Below are 16,847 nucleotides of genomic sequence, written 5' to 3'. Positions count from 1 at the left end.
CGTAGTGGTGGGGGTTGAATGCAAAAATGCTTGTACAATCGATTTCGGATATATGAGAGTCAAAGGGCATCGCAAACTAGTTGAACATATGGATAATTTGAAATTGAAAGTATGCCTATCGAAATCTTATCCAAGGTCTTCACACGTCTGAGACAGCTTCCAGAGACCGTGAAAAGCTGGAACTTACTGATTTGCTTCTCCAAAACCGCGTCGAACGTACAAGAGTTGACATATTTTTTTGTCACAAATGTTGCAAATTGCTCGTGCTGCGGAATGGTCTTCTCAGCACTATCCCTAAAAGCCCGCATCGTCTGGACACAAGACAGCTGCATGTGCGTTGGAGGGCTTGTTCTGCATTTTTCATCCATATAAAGTAGAAATCGACACACACCGGAAGCAAACTAGCCTGTATGAATATGCGCTGTGCTGCCATTAGCGCACTTGTACAGCAAATCATGCTTGAATGTGCTTGGCCGCATGTCTGTTACAATACACCATTTAAATAGCTGATCGTCATACCATATTTACACGATTGTAAGTCGACCCCCCATATCCCGTGACAGGAGGAAAAAAAAAAAAAGGAGACCATACCCAAAGGCGCATTCGATAACGAAAATTTATTAGTAGCTGCCATGGTCACTGGACTACTCATCGTCACTAGTGCTGCCATCGTCATCGTTGTTATGGTCCCACAGCGCGTCATCGTCCCGCGAAATTTCACATTTGGCAAACGACCGCATCGCAACATCTTGTGGAACAGCAGCCCACGCCGAATACACCCAACCACACGCAGCCGTCAGGGAGGCTCTTTTGACAGGTCTGGTTGGTGTAATTTTGCGGTCTGCCGCCAGCCACTCGTTGTACTCATGATGGAGCAGGTCCTTAAAAGGTGAAGATCTGGGCTTGTTTCATGACTGTTTCACACCTGACTGGCAGGGACCGATCGCGCATTTCAGCGATGCACGCCGCAAGCTTAGCCTACAGCTCCGGAAAGCGTCCAGACTTCGGCACGTAGAAAATTCCTCACTTGCCATCACAGGTGAAAATTTCGCTGCAGTCGCTACTCGCACCACCCGTTCAGAAACATTGAACTTGCGGCCTGCTGCGCAGTGATTTGTTTCTCCGGCGTAAAGGATGGCAGCCCTCTTGAACGCTGCTGTGAACGAGTGCCGAATGATTGGTGGGCCTGGAGTACTCATGACAACTGAGAAAGCATAGAAGTAGCACGTAGCTGGCAGTCAAGTGGAACGTGTCAAACTAGTGCCTTTCGTCAAACTATAAAGAAAGCTAAGCGTTACAGGCAAAGAGAAACCCGCGAGCGGTGCCTGCTCTTCCATGAACTACCGATGCTCCGGGCAAGCGCCGCCGTTCTGAGGGTGCCACCGCGAATGGAACAGCGCCGCTTCCATCAACTATCGACACCCCCTCATGAGTGTTGTGTGCACCGTAAAACTCTCAAAAATCTTGAAAAACCCTTCCGAAAAGCGAACAAACATCTGGGACAGCGAAAAGCTACGGGTAGGGCCACAGAGCAAACATAAAATTGTAACTACGTTGTAGCTCCCGTTGGTCTTTGCTTTTTTGGCGGTGCCATGTTTTGGTTTCGATTGTTAGTCGACCCCCAGATTTTCAAATTTAAAAAAAGTGGTCGACTTACAATCGTGTAAATACGGTACGTGTGCAACGAGCTAGACGAAATGTTATGTTGGGTTATGGAACCAACTTCTTGTTGGAATTAGTCGTCTTTGCTTCTTGACCGCCCTAAAAGATTCACCTACAATTACGATACTCCCTAACGCTAAATTTGAGCACAGCGCTATACATGTTTTCATTTGGCATGTCAATATTTTATATTATGATTATATAGGGACATGGTTTATATTAGGAAGGGAATGCTGCGAGTAGCATAGCTGGCACTGACAATCTGTCTCATGTGGCACATTGCAAATGGAGCGAAGTGTGGTGTGACTGCCTCACTAATTGGGAGATAGTGAGAGGCAGCGTGTGGGTGACACATAGGCACGATTCACAGCGGCTGCTGCAGACAGACCTCCGCTCATGCAGCGCTTTGTTTCCATACAGATGATGCGCGCTACTCTAGCGCCATGTCGTAGCCATCATCGCTGCACAGCACGCCTTGCGTGGCAGTATGCTTTTCTCCTCACACTTTTATTTCATGAACGACAAGAGCGGCCCTTTGTCGCGGGGAAATCATGCCACCAGTGCCAGCGGTGACAAAACCGAAGGGAGCGTCACATTGAGCTATACTTCTAGCTGTTCACCATCAACCCTTGCAGGAGTAGTGATCCCCGTCAGACATGCTGGTACTGCGAAGTGACTTCAGCAGCTGATGCCGCATACGAGCATAGCCTTCCCCACCTCACGCTGTTGTGGCTCCCCTCAGAAGCAGCGCAGATGAGGTCGCCCATGTGGCTGCGGATGTTGTGGCCGCCGGCAATTCTGTGCGTGTGCAAGCCATTTCCTCTCTGCACCTCCCCCCATTTCCACCTCATGCTTTCACTGTAGCCTCCTCCTCCACTTTTTCTCGTTGCGCTCTCTTCTTTCATCTGCTGCTGTGCTTTGCATTCGCTTTCATCTTTTGTTTGCCCGTTCGCTCTGTGACGAGGTATGACACCAAAGCACGCCGACACTCAACGCTGGAACGGGTGCCTAAGAGCGCTCTAAAATGTATGTGCATGTCTGTTTGTGTGCTGCTCAGCACTCCGACGTATCGCAGCCAGTACCTCCCTTCGTTATTGGCTGTTCACCTCCAGCCCCTCCGTTCATGTCTGCCAGCACTAAACACATGCATTAGGGTCTCGGGGAGGGTCTTTCCACAAAGTGCGGATGTGGCGTTTGGTGGTTTTGTTAAATTCAAACTGCAGTGTAAAGATCCATACTAGTCGAAGTTGTGGTCCGATTCATTTCGGCAGTACGCGGGTCCTAGACTGCCGTTCGTGGAAAGCCTTTGTCTGCAGGAAGACAAACCCAGCAGCACAGAATCTCCAGTTCGACATCCTATCCCCGGAGCCACTCTAAAGATCAAATGTCATCCGCGCTTTCTTGTGGAATGTGTATTGTACCTGGAGGTCTTTTGTGTTCTTGAAGCAAAGTGATAATCTGCTCTTGTTGTAATGAATGGCCATGGTTTGCACAAGCCATCCATACGCGCAGCGAGCAAAACTGGGAAAGCACCCTGCTCATTTTTCCTCCATGGCATGTACTGGTCATCGGACTCAATCTCTTCTTTGACAGCATCTGCCAAAACAGTGCCATTTCAATGTTATCGGCATTAAACCTTTACGATGGTGCAAGAAGTGATTGCGTCTCCAACAGAAGAAGTGCGCTTGCAGGGATGGGGCGTGGCCTAGCATTTGATATATTAAATACAGCTGTGAACAGAAGTTTGATGATATAGCCAACTTCCGATTTTTTGGACCCCATAGGGGCTGTGAATATGTCCGAAAAATCGGGCAGTCTGAAAAAATGAGTGCGTGTCTTTACTGCCTCCAAGGGCTCAGATCGCCACAGGCACGTCCAAAATAGCCCTGAAGGCATGCCGGTACACTTATTAGGCTTATCAGTGCTCGTAGTGTGGCAGGAGATGACAGCTGCACGCGTGTACAGTTAAGAAATACATACTGTGTCCCGTGATAATTGCACCTCCCCACTCTTAGTATGCTTCACCGCAATACTTTACGTATGCTTCACCGCATAACACCGCGGTATTGAGGCGAAGCTGACGTTTAGAAACGGGCATTATGCAATGTGCCATGCTTTCCGTGCTGCGAAGGCATTGGCGAGGATTACAACGGCAGAGTCAGTGCCATTGATGACAGTGGCAAATTCTTTCAGTGAAAAACATGGCCCCGAACAACAAGAAACTTGGTAGCGAAAGTCGAAGCAGGTAGACATATCGTTGCTGCGGTGACTGCCAGTGCATCTGCGTGCGAGAGCGTCTATTCGAGGTGGTGGGGTAATCAAAATGGCGGCAGTGGTGGCTTCGATAACGCCATTTCGGACCTGCAGTCATGGCGAAAAGTCTAGAAAATCGGATGGTGAAGGGTTTTTGTGTCCTAAATTTCAGATGTTCTTATTCATTGACTCTATGGGGTACGTGGCAGTGCCGTGAAGGCATCCAAATTATCAGACATGTCTGAAAAATCAGGTGTCTGGAAAATTGTTTGTTGACTGTATGCGCAGCACATCGCTAATCTTTTGCATAAGATTTTACTACTGCTTGATATAGACAATAATTCAATATATCCGAGTTCAGTATATCTAGGATCGATTGTATACCATGCTTTTGGTGCATGTTCAAGCGGCATTAAAGAAGAACGTTAAATTAGTTTAACGTAATGTACGAAAACCTTTTTTTTTGTTAACTTCGTTGATAGAGGTTGATTACCTAAAGAGAAAATGAAAGCCAAACTGCAACTCTCTTTTGTTCTTGATTTCGGCTTAGAGAAATCTTGTTTTCATTAGTTTGTCTATTCTTGTTCTTTTTTTTTCGTTCTTATGTGCTTTTTCTCCGTTTCCTTTGTGTTTCAATATATATGTGCACATGTGACCGATCAAGTCAGTTGAAGTTAGTGCTCGTCCCATTTGTTCATCCCCTATCCTTTGTTACTTTTGCGCACTACACTGTGTCAATGGAGTACAAACTAGTTCAAACCTGTGCGTTGCTGAATTATATTGAATGCATGGCTCGAGCTCTTATGGTTCTTTGAGGTGAGGGCTCCCTGTTGCGCCACTGGTGCTCCTAACTTCTGGAGGATTTAGGTGAAATTACTCTTCTATACCCGAAGTATTTAAACATTGAAAATGCAATGAAAATTGCCCAAGAGTCAGTCCCCGTCACTTGCTTTGTGTCCTATATGCCTTGGGCTAAGGATACCCTTTACTAGTGTTTGTCTCATAAGTTGCTCTGGGCTTAGGAAATTGTTTGGCATATGCAGGAGAAACCCATAGCAGAGGACTTGAAGAGTCGTTTGCTATTGCACGAGGCACTGCTACTGAGGCTAAGCCTTGTGGGTGGAATGTTCGACATGATTCAACGCAACACAAGCTTCACCACTGACTGGGCCCTGCTGCTTGTGCAGCTTATCAGCCATGGGGTCGTCGACCTGCACTGCAACTTGTGAGTTCTATGCCTGACCTCTATAAGAGTTTTTGTTAATGGTGAAACTTTAGAAACAGTGGTCTTTGATTCTGAATATAGTGAACATTTTGTATTAGCAGGCTGCCCTAGTAGGCTACCATAGCAACACAAATGGCAGCAGCAAAGTCTTCACTCCTGTGATATGCAGATTAGAGTGTGTTTACTGGGCCAGGTATTTTCTAAAAGCTCCTCCATCACAAAGTCTGAATAAATGCTTCATTACCGTCACTGTGGTACTTGTTACGATCATCATGAGCAGTCTCCTGTTTACACTTTGAAAAAAAAAAAAAATATCAGGACGTCTTTTTTCATCTTTCCACAGCGAACTCTTCACTACTGTCCTTGACATGTTGGCAGCACTCATCCACACGACCCAGAATGCTGACAGTGTGTCCGGAGAAGAGACACGCAAGCAGTATCTCAACCTTGTAAAGAAGATGAAGGTACTTGCAGTCGTCTTTATCTTGTGTTGTCAGCTTATACCTGACAGCTACAATTTTATCGTAACATGCCCAATCTTTATGAGTGTGTTTACAATTGTCTTATAGGGACCGATGATATTGATTTTTCATTTGCATATACAGTTAAACCTTGGTATAACGAACTTAAATATAACGAAATTCTCGATATAACAAAGTATAACTTTTCATAATCTCTTGTCCGTAGAACTTAGAACCTCAATATAACAAAGTGTGTTTGTATGCGATTTCAATATAATGAAATTTCACTTCTACCGCAAAGAATGTCGAGACAATAACTAGAAGCTTCTGCATGCGCAGATGGTCTAATGATTGAATAACAAGCGGCTGCTTGCACGTGCACCTTCAGATCGCGTGTGGTTTGACAAGAGTGACAGCCAAAGTGGAGCCGCATCATGTTCTGTATAAAGTCCAAGTGCGATAAGATCCTATCATGGCCCACACACTTTGTGCTTTAGGTGCGATTGAAAGTGTGGGAGGGTGAGAGTGCCACCTTCCAGCATGAGCAGAGGGAAAGAGGAGGAGGGGAGCTCACTCGCGGTAATGTGATCAAACATGTGCAACGGGCGGTGGGGTGGGGGGTGTATAAGTTGGCGCTTCACTATTTCTGGTGTGTGTCTTTGCCATGGCTGCACATCGCTGTAAGTGTGGCTGAGTGCATATGCAGCCACGCACCCTGCTTTAGAGGTAATCTACCGTGTGTGCAAAGAGTGGGCGTGCTGAGACAGTGTGGCATCATGTTAGCTGTCTTCCTGCGCGTGTAGTATTGGAGGTTGCGTAATCTCGAGTTTCGGTGAATTGTTGAAGCGAGAGTCAGACAAAGCATTGGCTCACCGCTGCCGGCACTTTTCATGATAGCGTCGCCTCAGTGCGGGCGACGCTATCAGCTGCGGGGACAGAGTTCACACAAAAGTGTGCTGGCTTCACTTAAATCGTACCGCTGATGTAAAAATATTGTCGATGTGGCATGAAACCGTATCATTCGGTGCCGACTCCAAAATTCATCAAAATAAATTGTTTTCTCATTCAAATTTGCTTTTTTTATATTGCCTGATGATTCTGACAATTCTGCGTCCCCTTGTAAGAAAAATCGATCGGTGACTGTACTTATTTGCATAAAAGAGGCTTGAAATACAGCTGTTACAAATGATGACAAATCGACATGTTGAGGGCAAAAACTTTTTTTATTACCGCACTTTGCGACTCTTTCCCCATGTCATCCACATGCTGTCCATCTGCCCACACCACATGCAACACACACTCTTCGCACCACTTGCATCTTCCTTCCTCTGTCGCTACCACACTTGCGCCACCTAGTCCTTCCCCTGGCAACTACAGTCAAATGCGCGCGCGCCCTCCGAGAACTATGTATAAGAACGTCTGAAATTTCTGATGCAAGAGCCCTTTGCCGTCCAATTTTCCAGACTTTCTGGCGAGACCGCAGGTCCAAAACAGCATTAATCAAAGCCACCACCGCCGCCATTTTGATTACCTCGCCACCTTGAACCGGCGCAATTGCATGCACATCCGCTGGCAGCCGTAGCCACCACCGCAGCAACGCTAGGTGTAGCTGCTTCTACATTCGTTATTAAGCTTCTTGTTGTTTTGTGCTGTGTTTTTTCATTGAAAGAATTATCCACTGTCAGCAACGGCATCGACTCCGCCTTTGTAATCTTTGTGATTGGCTTCGAAGCTCGGATAGCACAACGCGTTGCATAATGCCGGTTCCCGAAAGTCAGCTTTGCCTCATTACAGCAACGTTACGCGGTGAAGCATACGCGAAAGTATTGCGGTGAAGCGTAACAAGCGTGGGAAGAGACAATTGTCACGAGAAACAGTATGTATTCCTTCATTATACAAGCGTGCACCTCGCAGTGCGAGATCTGATATGCCTAATAAGTATACTGGCAGGCCTTCAGAGCTTTTTTGGATCGAGTTTAGCCCTTAAGGGCATTAAAAGACATGCATTCATTTTTTTGGACTGCCCAATTTTTCTGACGTTTTTTTGGACTCTAGGGAGCCCGAAAAATTGGACAATGACTGTACAGCTGACCAAGAGCATGCTTCAAATGATCCATGGGGTGAACGCGTGGGGGAAGGAGGACGAGAACAGAAAGGACCAACGCATTGAGGAATGAACACGAAAGGAAGCGTGTCGCTGCTTCTTTGAAGGAGCGTGAGCTCGAAAAACAATGTGTTGGCTGATGCCGAGATGCAGGTGTCCCTAATACAAACCGAAATAAACTCTTTGAAGCATTGTAATGCAACTCTGAGGCGTTGTGCACAGGCTGAGAGTATGTCAGGACAGTTGTGATTACCAGCTGTTGAGAGAGAATCTCACTTGTGACAAAGTTCAGGTCTGACACCAGCGAGCTTGCTATCAGTTTATAGAAGTAGCTCATCTTCCAAACTATTTGTTTCTGTATGGATCTCCTTTTTATTTGTATTTAGGAACGTTCGACAATTGGTTTTACCTTTTTTGAATATATTTCTTTCGCTGTGCATCTCCCTTCTCTTTTCTTCTTGAGTAAAATAAACACTACTCCTTACTATTCAAACTCGATTAAGTCGTTATTTTTATATGTTAGCATGCTTACTAGAGAGTGACACCATAGGGCAACATGGTGTCAGCCCGTCTAGACATAAAAAGAAGTTCTGTGTCACTCAGGAAATTTGGAAACATCAACTTGGTAGACACTCTGAAATACTTCTGATTTATCCTCCACAAAAAAGGTAGATTCACCCAGGGGTTGCATTACGCAGCCTACACTGTGAATAGCCATGTTTGCGCGGAATCCAAGCATGAAGAAGTCATGTTTAGCTCGAAGAGTGATGTATATCTGGCATTTTTTTATGCAACACTCAGTTCGTGTAACTACTGCCGAAACCGCAACATAAACCACTGGTTTGGTGGCTGCTGCATGGCTGCAAAATTCAAAAAGGAGAAGTTTAGTTTTCTTCTTGGTGAATAAACAACCCTTCCAAAGCAAATAATAACAAACATGTTTTAAAAAGCAATAATCTGATTGAACTAGTGTCTCCCTATACTGTCGTACCTGCCTTTAATTAACAATTTTGAGGTTATTCGCGCCATTGTGAATTCTTGTGGCTGTTTTGCACTTTCTTTAGTTCTCACTACAGTGAAACCTCGTTACTATGAACACCACATTGACGAACTTTTCAGAAATCTCTTGCTGACTGCTTGTAGTTTGAATGTAAAAATATTTCAATACTACAAACTTCAGAATGCTGAACTTTTCAGAATAATGATCATTATTCAATATGCTTGTTGTGTTGATGCCTCGGCACTATGAACTAATGTTCTGACAGCTGGGGATTCTTAGATTTCCATGTATCCTTTATGGAAGGCGGAACAGTAAGCTAGCAGACAACAAGGCGCAGAAAGCGGATCCCGCGATGCATGTGTTTGGAAAATCTGAGAGGGCACAGGAGGAAAAAGAAAAAAAAAAACACTGGTTTTGCAAGTGCATGCTCTGCCCAGACAAGTGTTGCCTACCAATGGATGAGTGTCTCTTCCTTCTCTCTGCACACGCCTCTTCTTTCGTACTTTTTTCTGCAGTCTTATCAGCTACACTTGCAGAGGAATGTAACCCCTGTGCTCGCGAGGATGCTACATGGTTGCATTTTCCGGACAGTGTCTTTTTCACATGCTTGCGTTTTGGAATAGTTGAAGTATCTACCTCAAGTGAGACAGTTGTAGTGCGCATGGCAAGTAATGTGGATAACTAACAAACAAAAAGAAGCAGTGCGCTTTATAGGTGACATGGAGCTTCCTCTTTGTCAGTGTTATTTTTTTTTTGTATCAGCATCTCTTTTGCATGTGCCACTCCATATAAGGTATTACAGTGGTATGTGGCAATGGAATCTTAGGAATATAGCAACAGCAAGGGCTAAGAGCCAACAGCGATGTTTTCGGGGATTGACTACACGGTGACAGCTGATTGGTTGGTGGGTGAAATGGTTAATTTTGGGGCTTTCACTATAATGACCTTTCAGAATAACAAACAATTTGCTGCGGTCTCCTGAGGTTCGTTATATTGAGATTTCACTGTACTTTCAGCACTCGTTTAATCACCAAGCACTCTTTTGCAATGCAAGGCCCAACTTGTCTACATTTTTCTGTGCGGATCGGTTAGTATAGTGGTGGCTTTTCTTGCATTGCAGAAAGAGGTGTCGGACATGGACACAGAATCCATGAAAATGGTGCACCAGCTGTTGCCTCTCACCAAGCAGCAGTGTGAGGTGATCGCCTGTGAGCCGATGGGAAGCCTCATTGACACCAAAGGAAACAAGATCGCTGGTTTTGACTCTATAGACAAGAAGCAGGTGCGCAATGCTTTGCCTCTGTCACATTGTACTTGAATAGATGAGAGAGCTGCTGTTTGCTGCATAAATAAAGCTCTATGTGGGGTATATCTGGGGGTGACTGCAGAGCTTCCATTTAAGAGATTGCTGTTGCTGGTAGTACAAGAATTGCTGACATGCTTTTTTTTACTATAGGCCTCCACCCAAATGCTTGATAAGTGCTGCTTGCACAAATGAAAAAATGATAATAATAAGTAAACAAAATGTTGCTGATTTCTGGCTAGTCTTTATCACAACCCTATAAGCAAAGCTTTCTTTGAATGTCATGGTGCAATTAGCCTCTTTGAACATGGCAGTTAGCCTGCTGCAATAATGATTTTATTTTGTGACAAGCTGCTATAACTGCATGTTACGAGTGTTTGCATACAAGGTTTGAGCTTATGGAATGTAAAGTACCGTATTTACTCACATAATGATTGCACCCACGTGATGATTGCACCCCTGAATTTTGTCGTCGAAATCCTGTTTTTTTTCTTTCCTGTGTAATGATCGCACCCTGAACTTGTCGCAGCAATATGTCGTGTGCCAAGTCTAGCTAATGATGATCGTGCTTACCATCTGTCGAATGCTACGCGAATGACTCTTGAAGGCATACTAAGCAGTCTGCATGCACCCAACATTCTTAAGCAGGTGCCCCATTTCATTCCCTTCATCACTTTCCGCACTTCCACGAAAAAAAAAAAAAAGAAAAGCTGCAACCAAACTTGCCTCGGCTTTATTATTTGTAGGCTTCATAATGGTTTTAGTTAACAACAACTTCTCTTGTCGATTCTTCTCGTCTGCACTCGTGGGCACGCAACAAATCGTGAGCGGCAACGATAGTGGCCACGTTTACACTGATATGTTAGACGTGTACCCTATTCATACGCTGATGCTTCTAATGCAGCTAAGATATTCGCCCACCCTTAGCGGAAATGTGCCGTGTTAGTCAAATGCCGCAGTTTCCGCAGCATGCCCGCCATGCGTTTCTATGCCACTGGCAGCTAAGCGCGCCCATCTGTGTTTCTGTCCCCTCATAGTGGACATGGCTACGTTATTGTCACAGACTTGCCGATATCAACGATATTATTCATCACTGATACAGAAGAAACTGTTTCAATGCACGGAATGCACTCATGAGAAGAAAAATAATCACGTTCGGCGAATTTAGCTTGCTCCACCGGCGGCAATTTTATTTTGGTGTCCTGCACTGACAGCGGCAGCCACCTGCTTCCCGCAGCAAATGCGGGATGGAAAAACAACAAAAAAAAGGTTTCTTTTCGTGGGAAATTTAACCCACATAATGATCACACCCCTGAATTTGCATCAATTTTTTTGACAGAAAAGTGGGATCATTATGCGAGTGAATACGGTAGTAGTGCTGTTTACCATAATGCTGGAAAATAAGTTGTAGATAAGCACCTTGAACTGTGTTCAATGTGAATATTTATAGCTATAGAGCATGAACAGTTTGTGTTCAATGTGAATGTTTGCTGCTCCTTGCTTTCGCTATTTAACTTGCCTTTCTTGCTTGTTGCACCCAGGGTCTTCAAGTGGCTGAAAAACAGTGTGTGAGTCCCTGGGACTTGCTGGAAGGTCAGCGAAATCCAGCCCCATTGTCGTGGATGTGGTTCGGGGCAGTGCGCATGGAACGCAAGCCTCGTCTGGAGGAGATGCCCCGGGGCAGTCTTTTATGGCACACACACTCGGCCCTGGCTAAACCGGCTTCCTATTTCCTCGAACAGCCACCCCTGCCTCCTGAGGAACTTTTGGAGCCCCCTGCTCCCCTCCCGGCAGCTCCACCGACTGCTGGAGTGGGGGGGCCTCACCTAGGTCCTCCCCCACACTTGGTCCCACCCCCACACTTGGCCCCTCCCCACCACCTTGTGCCTCACCTGGCTCCACCTCACATTGGCCAGCCTCCTGACAAGCATCTGCAGGTACAGCGGACAGCAGGGCACTTGTTCATAAAACGCGCTGGCCTTTCTTCAGCCAGGATATTTATTGCATTATGTGTTTTCTTTGTTCAAGGAATAAGTGTAAAGATTGATATTTGGTTTTCTATCCAATTGGCATGAAAAGTTTATGGACCACAGAATGTGAGAAAAAGAGGAATATTTGTGCAACCTGGGCATGCGCTCTGGTATAATTATTTACAGCCTGTACTAGTATATATGCCGACAACGTTGCATTGTATGGTTTTACTGACTACTCTCACAAAGTGCTAGGAAATTCCATGTGTTCTCAGATCCTGTGATTCATGAACATTTGACACCAACCATGTACATCCAATAGTATAAAGGTTAAGCCTAGTAGTGTACTGCTTATTGGCTCGGTATATTTGGCCATAGCTACACAAGTTCTTCCACAATTTCTGAACAGAGATTTAATATTTAAATTTCAGGGGGAAATGCCTGCTAAAACATGGAACATTACACAGCTAGCTTGTACTGATGAGGCAGTATGGAGAAGCTGCACGTTGAAATGGTGTGGGGATGCTTTGACAGGGTCATGTTTCAGTAAAAAGCAATCCATGGCCAAGTCTTATCTTCATCAGCCAATAACACTGAAAATGTGATACAAGGGGTCCCACAGAAATTGTCTGCAACAAAGGTCTCGTTACTTTGCTTGTGATTCGTGACAAAAAAGGATTGTGCCAATAAAGAATAGTAGATTTTGAATTGCATATAGAATTGAATCGGGACAAACCAGCCAAATATAGAATCAAATATCAGAAAATTTACCACAAAGTTTCATGCTTGCAAATCTTAGGCAAGAAAAGTTTGGCGCTGCATGTGATAGGGAGTCTCCTAGCATTGTATAACATGAATATAGCAAACTATCAGTAAATTGGGTACACAGAAATCAAGATCTACCTGCCATACAATGTACGCTTATTAAAAAGAACTCCAAATTAATATGCCTGCACTGATTACAGTTTAGTTCTAGTATATGAATGTCTAGAAAATATTTGTTATCAATAGAATGTTGTCAGTTGGTGCTGTGCAGGATAACTGCAGTCGGCACTGACAGTAAACAGCAGGCGCTTTTTCTGTCAGGTCCAGCATCATTTGCCACCTGTCAAAGATTGTTAAATCAGAAGGGCAGTGGCTAATTTGCGCAAGGCACTTCCCCTCCATCAGTTCTCCTTGTCCGTACGCATGTCTGCCCAAATGTATGCATTTGGGTGGTCAGCGCATGTGTCACCTGACACATTCACGCCCACCTGTGTAAATCCAAACCTAGTTTGTGGCAGGTTGCTTAACGCTACAAAAGGAGGCCGATGTGTGTCTACGAACAGCATCTGAAACGACGTAGGCTGCCGTAGGATGCGTCACAAAGATGGCAGCCATGTGCAACTTTGTTGCCCTCTACTCTTGCTTTCATTTGTAAGGGGGTTAGTTGGCTTTCAGAGTGTTGCATGGCTGCTGCGAATAGATCTGCATTTATGTGACACCAAACTGTAACTTCAGTTCCCGACGTCCTAAAAAGCAGCACTGATTAGACCTAATGGCCTAGGTTGTGACGAGAATTCACCTCTGGCTGCTGTAACTTGCCACAAGCCGTTGTAGAATGCTTGCTGTTAATATTCATACGGGTGACTCATGAGTGATTGGTCCCAAGATCACGCATACGGGTTAGATTGGCGGCTGTTGAAGCGATGTTAGGTTTGTGTCCACATTTTGAACATGATCTATGCAGATCTATGAACCTCCTAGCACCTATTGGCCTAATCATTTCACATGGTTTAGCACTTTCTCTATTACATGCTGCTTTTGTTGCCTTTCTCTCGATCTGCATTGCGTTATCGTTTCAACTGGTCCTGTCGATTTGGATGAATTTTGTACTCTACCAACAGAGGCAGCCCCGGCCAACGCAGCGCCCTTCTATGAGTTATGGCATTTGGCTCTGTGTGTGCGATTCCTGCATCAGCTGGGGCAGCCTGTTCACGGCGCACTTGGTGTTCCTTTTGCGCCAAAACAAATGAAGTGAGGTGCTTGCCAACTTGGCAGGGAGCTCTGCTGCTTGTGCTCAGTATAAACAAAGAAAAAATTCACCGATGGTTATCATGCTCCCTAATGCGAAACTTGAGGGCAGCTCTATACAGTCGAACCTCGATATATTGAACAGTGCGATGATCGCGAAATAGTTCTATATAGTCAAAATTCGATATATAAAATCCTCTAAAAGACGTGTCAAAAGCTTCTGCAAATAAATCAATGAATGAAGGGCGCGATCGGGGATCGTTGATCGGGGTGCGCATTCGGTTGTGCGACACACAATTGGCCTAGGCCGTGCTCACTTCATCGGCCGGGAGTGCGTGGTTGGTTGCACTGCACGCAATTAGCAGAGGCCAATTGCATGCTCCAAACAACGATCCCCAATCACGCCCCAATCGTGGCACAGTAAATACTTGAAGCTTCACACAAAGTATTTATTTATTTGGCTGAAAGTGCTGCACTAGTGCAGCCTGCTGCTTATTGGCAGCCACATGCTTAAACACAGAGTCCTCAACATAGTCTAAAAGATGCATAAGCGATAGGCCGGTGCCCTTTCTTGTGCCACCGTAGTGGCATAGGAGGGCCAAAGCAGCTACAGCCTCAGTTGAAGTTGGGAGCGGGGCAACATCAGCGCTTGCGGGATCAGCTTCGGCAGCGTTTTCGTTTGGCTGCTACGTTTTCGACCTCCACGTCCGTCAATAGAAGAATATTGAAACACTGTCATTAACAAAGTATTAAGTGGCATCTGCCAAGGCATCTATGAGTGAGCCCGTGAGCGTGCACTGTCGCACGTCTTTGCAGATGCAAGCCGCCAGTTCTTGCGAGGTGCAGCAGGCACAGAGCGCGGCGCCGAGAAGGAGTCAGTGTTGCAAGTGCGATGTGCGATGTTGTCGGACTAGCCAAGCCGCCATGTGTGTATGCCGCTACGTTCAAATAGTGCCCTCGGTGCGATCGATGTGTGCAGCTATAGTGTGCAGCAGTCGGGAACACCCATTGCGCCACTGCTAGTTTTCAGGGTGTTGAAGGAAAGCTCACTGCCACAGAGCGCACATGGTCTGGCATGGCGAAGCTTGATATATTCATTTTACATCCAACCCCGTTCAAAATTAAAATTAAGAATGCATGCGATTTTCCAGGTGATATAGAAAGCATTTAATATACATCCGTGTTCTATATACTGCGGTTTGACTGTACTTGTTTTCATCGCGCAATAGGTTGGCTAGCTTGGACAATCTGTCTCGTGCGGCACGTTCCAAATGGAGCGAGTGTGGCATGACTGCCTCACTAATGGGGAGATCGCGGGAGGCAGCGCATGGCTGACGCTTGGGTATGATTCACAGCAGCTGTCACAGACAGACCTCTGCTCACGCAGTGCTTTGGTGAACAGATGACGCATAGAATGCCTTGATGTACATGCCCCGCAAACGAAGTGGAGGTGAGTAAGTGCATTGAGGCACCCTAACGACACGCGCTACTCTGGCACCATCTTGTAGCTATTGTCGCCACAGCCCATCCTGCACTGCGCTACACTTTTTCTTCTCACGTTTTCACCATACCCTCTTCCTCCGTTCTCTGCCTCATGGTTCTGCTGTACCCTCCTCCTCCACTTCTCCACTTCTCCACATCTTGCTGTCTTTTCATGTTTTTCGCGTTTGCCCTCATCTTCGCTGTGCTCATTTGTTTGATTACGAGGTACGGTGCTGGTACTCATCGCATGATTGGGTGCCTTAGTGATGCACTGTTAAAAAAAAAGAAGAAGAAGAAGAAGAAGAAGAGCAGATCCCCACACACTGTAGAAATCGATGTCATGGAAGCATTTTGAAGGTAGCTGGCAGGTATCCAGCATCGTTTGTGGTTCTGCTAAGCGTTATACCAGGTGCTTCGTGTTTGTCTAAGGTGAACAGTTATGTGTGTGATGTGAGCATGTGTGACAACAGCCAGATGTTGAAAGCGATCACATGATGGTGACGACATGATTTTTAGTGTGGCTATTCATCACGAGTTTACGATATGTCGATTGTTGGGTTTTACATAGGTAGTCGATGGACATAAGTGCGAGAAACACGAGTTAAAATGTCATCTGTGACTAAGTGTTGTATAATATACGTGTCTATGTCATGCGGCCTGTGTTAAAGTGACAATGGGATTTGTACTTTGGTAAAGAAATAAAAAAATCTGTCTTTTCTGGGCCAATTATGAAGTTGGTACAATGTTGCACAGCAGCTTCTCCATAGTATTAACTGCTATCAGGAAAGGACTCGGGAATGCGGGCTGATCCCAAAGGTAGTGGAGTCTTAACATTTTTCTAGGGCAGCTTGCATGATGCTTTCTGCCTATAGGCGAATTTACCTGCTGTTAAAAAGCTTTGTGAAAGGGGTGATGCCGCTGTGGTTGCTCAGTGGCTATGGTGTTGGGCTGCTGAGCACGAGGTCGCGGAATCGAATCCCGGCCACGGCGGCCGCATTTCGATGGGGGCGAAATGCGAAAACACCCGTGTACTTAGATTTAGGTGCACGTTAAAGAACCCCAGGTGGTCAAAATTTCCGGAGTCCTCCACTACGGCGTGCCTCATAATCAGAAAGTGGTTTTGGCACGTAAAACCCTAAATATTATTATTAAAGGGGTGATGAGTTGTCAAGCATAGACACTTGTGCAAAGCTTTGTCCTTTGCCAACATTCGCTGTCGTAGCTCAGTGTCACTTGCACAAAGCTTTTAAGTTTTTAATCACTGGTAATGTGTGTAAAATGCTTTGTGCAAGCCACTCCTGGTGAGTGTGCAAGTCAAACTCATTTGTTATACTTCCAAATCTCGATACAGAAAAGTTGTACTTGAAGCAACAA

At 45.5% G+C, this 16,847-nt stretch overlaps 1 protein-coding gene across 5 annotated transcripts in view; it reads left to right on the top strand.

Moving 5' to 3' along the window:
- Nucleotides 1-16,847, top strand: part of LOC135904930 (mediator of RNA polymerase II transcription subunit 12-like protein) — a 210,016-nt gene that overhangs the window by 118,160 nt on the left and 75,009 nt on the right. For all 5 annotated transcript variants that reach the window (XR_010565259.2, XR_011511295.1, XM_065435944.2 and 2 more), the window contains exons 32-35: nucleotides 4,959-5,140; nucleotides 5,484-5,604; nucleotides 9,826-9,987; nucleotides 11,550-11,945. Coding sequence is in view for 3 of the 5 variants with exons in the window: in XM_065435944.2 (XP_065292016.2) it covers nucleotides 4,959-5,140; nucleotides 5,484-5,604; nucleotides 9,826-9,987; nucleotides 11,550-11,945 (861 nt within the window). In the remaining 2 variants the exon portion in view is untranslated. The remainder of the gene's footprint in view (nucleotides 1-4,958; nucleotides 5,141-5,483; nucleotides 5,605-9,825; nucleotides 9,988-11,549; nucleotides 11,946-16,847) is intronic.

The sequence above is a fragment of the Dermacentor albipictus genome, chromosome 1 (assembly GCF_038994185.2).
Source record: "Dermacentor albipictus isolate Rhodes 1998 colony chromosome 1, USDA_Dalb.pri_finalv2, whole genome shotgun sequence".
Taxonomy (NCBI): domain Eukaryota; kingdom Metazoa; phylum Arthropoda; class Arachnida; order Ixodida; family Ixodidae; genus Dermacentor; species Dermacentor albipictus.
This window is presented reverse-complemented; position numbering and strand designations above follow the sequence as displayed.